This window comes from Priapulus caudatus, unplaced genomic scaffold, assembly GCF_000485595.1.
Source record: "Priapulus caudatus unplaced genomic scaffold, Priapulus_caudatus-5.0.1 Scaffold209, whole genome shotgun sequence".
Classification (NCBI taxonomy): domain Eukaryota; kingdom Metazoa; phylum Priapulida; class Priapulimorpha; order Priapulimorphida; family Priapulidae; genus Priapulus; species Priapulus caudatus.
The window spans coordinates 122197-131113 of NW_014577270.1; the positions used below are offsets into that span (position 1 = coordinate 122197).

Consider the following 8917-nt stretch of genomic DNA (forward strand, 5'->3'; position numbering starts at 1 on the left):
TATCTATCTATCTATATATATATACATATATCTATTTATCTATTTATCTATCTATCTGTCTCTGTCTCCCTTTCTCTCCCCTTTTCTCTCTCTATCTCTAGTATTGTTTTTACTGACAAGCTGTTCTGGTTCATGATTAGGCATGGGTCTATTAACCGCGTAAAGATATATGCCGCTACATGTTTTGCAGACAGCTATTCCCGGACGGATTGCCTCACGAATTCTCATTCGGTGCGACATTCCGCAAGAGAAAAACCAAGAAGGAAGTATGGCACCTAATCAACATCCAGGGACAGACCGGCCGGCCGCAATTCGGCGTGATTGTCGACGCGAGGAAGCGAACGCTCGAAGTGCATTCGCTGGATTTCCGAGGTCAACTGCAAACGCAGATTTTTCAAGATGTTGACGTGAGTGCATCTCTGCGCATATAATTGCCTCTGATCACCAGCTGGCATGCTTCTCCCGTCTCCACTCGGGCTTGCCCATACAGCTTACTATCCACGCGACAAAAAACCTCGACGAAAGAATCCCCGTGTGTGCGTTTGGTACTAACTATATCTAGGTACGGTCGTTTGGCATCTTTAATTTATCGCACGCTGAAACTAACGCTAGAGCCTAACTCCCTCGGGCTGCTACTGCATTTTATATCTCGCGCGATGTTCATTTATTTATGAATCGCGCTGCTGTATATTTTACACACACGCGAAGTGTATTGGAACGTAACTAAATTTTATTACGGATGCATATCGCGCAATAGTTTATTTCACGCCTCGATGGAGTCTAAGTTGTTGATGCGAGAGAGCGTAAGGAGAGCACATACCCAGCTGCACCAGACACATGCTGGTATCGCGTTGTGAGCTGCCTGAGATGAGCCGATAACTATTATTGGAATCAGGAGTGAATAATAATGATAATAATGATTATTATTCACCGATTTTTAACAAGATAATTATGATTACGCACAGATTTTTGTAAGATTATTATTATTCACGGATTTTTACAAGATAATTATTATTATTCACACACACATTATATTAATTTATTATTATTATTCGCAGGAGTGAGCTAAACTATTATTATTCACTCCTGATAGGATCATGGTAATTGTTAGGCATAGTAATTAAACTACAGCCTCCACTCGACGACCACCCCACCCCACCCATCCATCGACTTCGCGCGTTTACATCTGGTTTTCCGGTACGCACACGTGAATATCGTGATATATATAAGCTGTTCGGTTATTACGTCACAATGTCGTCGCCCCCCCCCCCACGCGAGTACTCATGCTACATTTTACGCTAGCGGTATTAGCAAAGTTCTACTTTGATAATAAAAATTATGTCTCTCCTCTTCTCCCTCTCTTTCTCTCTCTCCTCTCTCTCGCCTCTCGTCTTTCTCTCTCTCTCCTCCCTCTCTCCCTCCTTTCTCTCTCTCTCTCTATCGCTCTCTCTCTCTCTCCCCATCTCTTTTCTCCTCTCTCTCGCTCTCTCTTCCCTCTCTCTCATTCTCCGTCCTTCTCTCTCTCTCTCTCTCTCTCTCTCTCTCTCTCTCTCTCTCTCTCTCTCTCTCTCTCTCTCTCTCTAATATATATATATATATATGTGTGTGTTTCTATGGTTACAACGCAGATATTCGATAACGACTGGCACAAGCTCTCGCTGACCATGGGCCGGGAGAAGGTACAGCTCTTCATCGACTGTGCGCCCGTCGACGTCGCCGTGACGCGACCACGTGGTCCGATCGACGCGAACGGAGTGATCAAGATCGCACGCAAGGTGAACAGAAGAAGTGCTGTACCGGTGAGTACACACAGGGACGGATCCGGAAGGGCAGATCTGGAGGGGCGGATCCGGAGGGGCGGATCCGGAGGGGCGGATCCGGAGGGGCAGATCCGGAGAGGCAGATCTGGAGGGGCAGATACGGAGGGGCGGATCTGGAGCGGCGGATCTGGGAGAGCGGATCTAGGGGGAGGGGGGCGGATCCGGAGGGGCGGATCTAGGGGGGCAAAAGGGAATAAACGGAGATCCGGAGGGAAGCAACGCGAAGAAGCTGCTGTTTTGTGACTGCAGAGCCTTTATTCACAGAATGTGGCAAAAATCTACCCAGTTGCAATAGAATAAAGTATCGACAAGTAATATAGACAAGTATAGACAAGAATCCATTATTTTGCAACGTGGTTTTTTTGAAAAGTTATATAGGCGTGCCCCCACCTTATATAGGCCCCCACGTTCTATCCACTTCACATGCATTTTTTCTAGAACTCTTAGATGTGCTTACAGTAGCTTAATCCTTATTGGCAGCTATAACGACGTTGACTGACGTTTTCTTGCGCACGAATGAATATTCTGTGGCCCTTACTCTTGTTGTGGTCGTTTTTCCCCGCGCTTGGTCCTGGTTTTTGCCGTTCAGCCACGCATTTTCTTTATCCCGTTGTAATAAACTAGCTAATATACGAGATAGCATCTACAGGTTTCCAAATCAGAAACGAAGGAAGCGCTGTAATAATTACGTAATCATAATTAAAATAATTAACGGTGTAATTATCAGTGCAGGAGAGTAACTATATGATCATGCGGGATTTCACAGATCGACATACAGTGGCTCGTGATGGAGTGCGATCCAACTCGACCACTGCGTGAAACATGCAACGAACTACCCAGACCCGAACAGCCAGACAAGGTAGGTGACAGCCACGCTAATATCGATGACGTCATAACTCTTCGTGGACACGTAATGTTGGAAGAGCACACCGTGTTGTTATATTAATTTAACCGCAGACGTTCCTCTTCCTGGCATGTCACTCGACTTCAGTTTTCAATCGTATTATTCCAATCGTACCTATACCCAATCATAATTAGCCATTTATTCACGAGTAGATCAATTACGATTAGCTCATCGAATAATATCATAAGTCTATCTAGTTAACGCAGAGCTGTTCGTATGCTTTACTATTCGGATTTCATCAGCACACGCGTGGTCCTGTGCTTGGATCTTTAAGACAACCTCATACGTGATTTCTTTATCGTTTATGCAGTCGGATGATCAGGAGGCTACGAATGAGAATCAATGTCCGGTGCAGTGTCCACGGGGACCCCGCGGTCGTAGAGGCATCAAGGTAAGAGATATCTCATATAGGTTCCAACTTACAAGCTAAATTCTTACACACGCCTGTAAGAGAGGTAACCATTGATTAGCCGACTTAAATATTGGTCAATTAGTTAACTAGTTTATTAGTCAATTAATTAATTAGTTAGTTATGTAGCAAGGCGTGATCGCGTGCCTCCCAGGTTCTCGGTTCGGCTTATGGGAGATAGAGTTTCCCTTAAGGGTAGCTGACTGGTAGCGTCGATGAATGACAAGAACACAGAATTGTGAGATTCACTATACGTGCGTGTATTAGATTAGACTATAAACACTAACAAAATATCTACTCGCGTGCAATATGGTATAGCTGTACGCGCCGCGTGGCACGCCCGATCCGCATACGAGGTTATCGAGAGAGTGGCGACTCGTATGTCGCCTCTCCGCGCGCGTATCGCGTACAACGTAAACGATTACCTTCGTATGCAGATCGTTCCGAAATCACTCGGCGGTGTGGTGTCTCGGGAGATAGAACGGAGGAAAGGAACAGATAGCTGAAATCGGGAGAAACGCAGGGTGCGGCGAAAAGAGACCAACAGCGTTGACGAAGGAGACCCGAGTGTGTCGCTAACTTGTCGCGCGTGCCATTCATGACGGCGGCCATAAAATTGTAGCCCCGGTAGAGAGCCATAAAGGCACGCTCTACCCTGCAAATTACTGTTTTTATGATCGCCGAACATTGAGCAATCTGCAGAACACAAGATTGTTTGTAAATCGGCTTGTTTTGGAAATGGCGAAGCGTCTATACTACAGTTAGTTAGTTAGTTAGTTAGTTAGTTAGTTAGTTAGTTAGTTAATTAGTTACTTAGTTAGTTAGTTAGTTAGTTAGTTAGTTAGTTAGTTAGTTAGTTAGTTAGTTAGTTAGTTAGTTAGTTAGTTAGTTAGTTAGTTAGTTAGTTAGTTAGTTAGTTAGTTAGTTAGTTAGTTAGTTAGTTAGTTAGTTAGTTAGTTAGTTAGTTAGTTAGCTAGCTAGTTAGTTAGTTAGGTAGTTGATATACCATTAATTAGTGATTGAAATATCGATCAACGTTACATACAAACTTATGATAACACTGACTACTGATAATACCAGGAGATCTACTGATACTGGGAGTAAACAACTTGTGCTATTTTTCATTTCAGGGAGATCGAGGGACGGTCGGGATGCCGGGTCGAATAGGACCGATGGGCAAGATAGGGGATGTAGGCTTTCCAGGCAGACCGGGGCCTCCGGGCAAATACGGACGAACGGTAGGATAGAACTTCATCAGGCGACTACGACTGCGAGCACAACGCTGGCGATCCCGCACCTCCGTCTTCCCCTCGTCTGTATTATAAAACGAAAAGCTCATTATACATTAGCTCATAGGTTCGCATTAGCTTTAGGTATTATCAGGAGTGAGTAATAATAGATCTATTATTATCTAGATTCTATTATATATCTATTATATATATATATATATAATATATATTATCTATTATATCTATACACACTCACCACGATTTCGGGCGCGCCCGACAAATTATTATTTATTTTATTATGTCTATTATCTAGAATTTATTATATAGAATCTATTATGCTTCACTCCTGGTATTATTAGCTCTTGATAAAATGCCGGTTGCCCAGCTTGAGCCCCTGGACTTTGTCATCCCCGGTTGCTGTTCAACATTCAAAAATTCAACGTTCCCGAATGAAACGTATAGGAGAGGCTTGCATGTCCAGCAGTGATTCTTTCTAATATACATTTGAGACATACATCTGAGACATACATCTGAAACATACATCTGAAACATACATCTGAGACATACATCTGAAACATACATCTGAGACATACATCTGAGACATACATCTAAGACATGCATCTGAGACATATAAGCGCTATTGAAGTGGCAGGTAGGAAATGACAGTTGCAACTCCTCATAAGTAACGCTGTCAATTCCCGGCGCATTACAAACGTTACGATGTAGACGCGTGTGTCAACCTATAGGGAATCCAGCTTATAGCGCTACAGCTCTAAGTGGGGTAATACTCCATTAGGAGTGTTCCCAACTTTAATGTCATTAATGGTCATAATAACATAATTATATATATATATAATTATGGTCATATATTAGTGGGTTAGGGTTAGAATTATCAATCATTAATCATTAATCATTAATCATTAATGATATCAAAGTTGGGAACACTCCTAATGGAGCGTTAGCCCTAAGTGTGAAGACCCGATGTTTGCCAAATGTAGAAGCTGACTGATGCAAGGGTGTTATCTCTCTATCGCCCATCCGGCGTTTGTCGTGGTACTTTGGCAGTCTTGCGCTCGCAGAGAGCATAGGGAGGGCTCGGGTGAAGCTTGAGTGGAATGCCACGTGCCGGAATATAAATGAAATACGCTGTGCAGTTCTACAGATGCGCGATGAGGCGTTGTTCCCATCCAGTGTTGACTGAATTGGTAACTAAAAAGTTCTTGTATGGACGTAGACGTACAAAAAGACGTCATGAAACAGATGTCAACGCGCCTTCACTGGGTTCGCTGGCTAGCGTCAATCTAGCTACAGAGATGTTGTGTTCTTCTTTCTTTTTTCGTTGTTTCTTCGTAATGTTCGTCGGTCCGTTCTACAATCGTTTACACCGCGATAATACACACTACGCGCGCGCTGGTGCGTGCGTGCGTGCATGCCTGCCTGAATGTTGGATTGCGTATACGAATGCTAGCCTGCGTGCGCACAAGCGTGTGCGTGCGTGTGAGTGCGTGCGTGTGTATGTGTACTTGGAGGTGTGTGCATGCATGTGTGTGCGCGCGATGGCGTGCGGGAATGCATGCGTGCGTGTGCGGACGTCTGTAAATTCCTTACCTTAATCATATATCATGCACTCGGTTATGATATCACGTAGCAGCATGTGTGTCCATCAGCTACGAACTGGAAAGTCATCCCTGGATGCCCATTTCTTAGCCAGATACAAATCCCTACCTGACGATAAGGGGAAGTGTCTGGCGGGGTGTGATGAAAAAAGACAGTGGAACACCTACTATGCTGTCCGATATACGGAAAACAACGAAATTATGTGTGTGGCTTAAAGGACATCGTAGAACTTCTCAATGACGACCCCGCTAAAGGGCTATGGTTCATTGAGAGTATATCCCGCCTGGCCGCACCTGAGCTGTGACGCTCCGCATCACAGCCATGCACTGTGAGAGCAGACTATATACAGAGAGATAACATGTGTGTTAGATCTCGGATCTATTTACGAGGCCACGAGAGATCTAACGCTCGACTATTATTACTCTGTCGTTGTCATGTACACCCGCTGGCGACGCTGTTTCTGTGGCGTATTGTCTGCAGAATTCGGTTTCAACTGCACACCCAGACTCTTTATGTAAGGCTCAATCTAATGAGAATATTTGCTTTCTATGTACACAGGCGAAAGATCGGCCTGGCGCTCCAGGGAAGCCGGGTGAACAGGTACGACTGCAATAATGTCGTGATTAATTACCATCTATAGTTGCTGTTGCATGAATACCATAATCATTCAGATCGCTAGCTCACCGAACGACGTGAGAAAAAAAACACGTTGAAAAAATTTGTGCTGAATAATATCGACATTATCGACGCTTTAAGTTGCCGAATTCGCATCGGAGTTAGTTTTGTGATCGAATGCGTCAAATTAATTACCTAAACTCTAATCAATTATCATTGTGCATTTCATGTTGCAGGGTCCGGCAGGAGAGACCGGTGAACGCGGACCAACAGGTGACGATGGAACAAAGGTAATCAGCTTGCTCTCTTGTTATACGCACTCGCCCGTTAATGTGTCCATTTCACATGAATCCTGAACCTTGCTGTGGTTTATCGTATAATTGCATCGTTAGTTGTCATTTCCGTATCCGTTATATTGTGCTCGGAGAGTCAATGCAAGTCATAACCCCATCGTGGCAAGCCACAATAAGGTTTTGGGGATAGTAGCAGAGAAATGTTGCGCTCATTGTGTTGCTCTACATGCCGCTATCTAGAGTTAATGAATATGTTATGCACGGTGTCTTTATTTTCTTTCGATTTTTGAGCAGCGGTGTTGCTATCACGGATAGAGCGTGTATATATTCTACTGAAATAACAGGCGTGATGTGGAAAATTAATGGCGGATGACCGGCTTCCAAAAATATTTCGTAAAAGATGCGTACGGTTACTTGATTTGTAAGAAATCATCCCGGAACCCTGCACGCCGACGCATTTTTATTATTAAGATTACGTTGCGTGTCGGTCTATCATTTACATGTCATCTCCCCATAAACGTGTCCGCGGTTCTTGCGCATGTCGACGTTTACTGCTGCCTCTGCTGCTCCCATATATCTCACTGTGATAGCGTTTGTTCTTTTGCTACCGTTTGACTTTAAAATAAACACACTCGGCTCTAATGATATACAAACTGTGTTTTCACAAATGCGCCCGCGATTTAGATCGACGGAGAAAAAGCTGGGCTGCCGAGAGATGGCCTTGGGCGGTTATCCCAGTTAATCTCGTGTTATTGTTTGCTGCGATGATGTCATGGCGCGCGAAGTTTGGCGCGCCGTGTGTGTGTGTGAAAATAATTATATTTCTATACAGATGAGACTGGCACGAATGAATCGCGTTAGGATCACAGGCACGCGCGTATACTCGCGGTGTCAATCACTTTCATTTGGCGCAACATAAACGTTCCTTCTTTCTATTTTTACCATCTTCACATCATAAACAGCGTAAATTAGTTTCATGTGTTCATATTAGACTCCTGCTTTCTCCCGCTCGAGCGTTTGCTCCATCACTCCCCCGTTTGCTCTCGTTCTCGAATTCGCGGGTAAAATGGCAGGGCCTCGCACGCCAGTTCTCTTTCTATGCACACTACTAGTAGGGCTTGACGGCGCTTGCGTGTTTCAGGTTCGTGATTTGAAATACAATTGTATTTACGTGATGGTCGCAGCAGTTTATGGCTATATATTGAGCTGCGTCAGATGTGATGTAGTGTGAGTTGATTCTGCCTTAAACGATTCACTGCTGTTTCGCGTTCATGCTGCCACGATGGCTACTATATTGCACGCAATCTACTTACCTATAGGGCAAACCAGGTGACAAGGGCGATATCGGACTACCCGGACTAATTGGACAAAAGGTATGATGGTGACTAAAGGTGATATAGTTGCAGATTTTGCGTAAGCATGCTACATGTATTGTACTGGGATCATGGCGAGTATACATTGTATTCTAGCAAGGATACAATACATCTTTTTGATAGTTCTTTATAGATGTTCCCCACTGGGATAACGGAACATAAATGAATTAGACAGAGAGACTAGACTGTAGCGTGTCGCTTTCGTTTCGGACCCGAGAAAAAAACATGTTAACAAGCAATATCAGCTAGTTACTGTAAAAAACCATGCAAGTCGTTGTACGCGCACTATTTATATATATATAATGTGCAAATCCATACACTTTTTACATGCGCCCTCATAAAAAATCATAAGTACGCCTGCTAACGAAAATATAAATGTATACGACTTTTCCAAGGTAATAACGCAACGCAGTAAAGAAACTAGGGGGTTAGGCACGCGTCTGAACTCTAACTAACGCTAGTACAGATTCGCAGCAGGATAACGATGCGTTTTTGGACTACACAAAAAGGATACAGTGAATTTGTACGTATTTGTCTGTGTGTGCTGCGTCCGTTTATACGATGTATGTACATCTGCTTCTACTTTAATTGCAACTGTTTGGTGTGCGCGGCGATGTTGTTTTATTTATTATTATTATTTTATTATTACACGTGACG

At 43.8% G+C, this 8917-nt stretch overlaps 1 protein-coding gene across 1 annotated transcript in view; it reads left to right on the plus strand.

The window, feature by feature from the left end:
• The window catches only part of LOC106807339 (collagen alpha-1(IX) chain-like), a 14556-nt gene that overhangs the window by 1267 nt on the left and 4372 nt on the right, over positions 1-8917 (plus strand). The window contains exons 2-9 of the mRNA XM_014809647.1: positions 191-407; positions 1629-1799; positions 2587-2679; positions 3035-3115; positions 4264-4371; positions 6538-6579; positions 6831-6884; positions 8207-8260. Of these exons, the coding sequence (XP_014665133.1) occupies positions 191-407; positions 1629-1799; positions 2587-2679; positions 3035-3115; positions 4264-4371; positions 6538-6579; positions 6831-6884; positions 8207-8260 (820 nt within the window). The remainder of the gene's footprint in view (positions 1-190; positions 408-1628; positions 1800-2586; positions 2680-3034; positions 3116-4263; positions 4372-6537; positions 6580-6830; positions 6885-8206; positions 8261-8917) is intronic.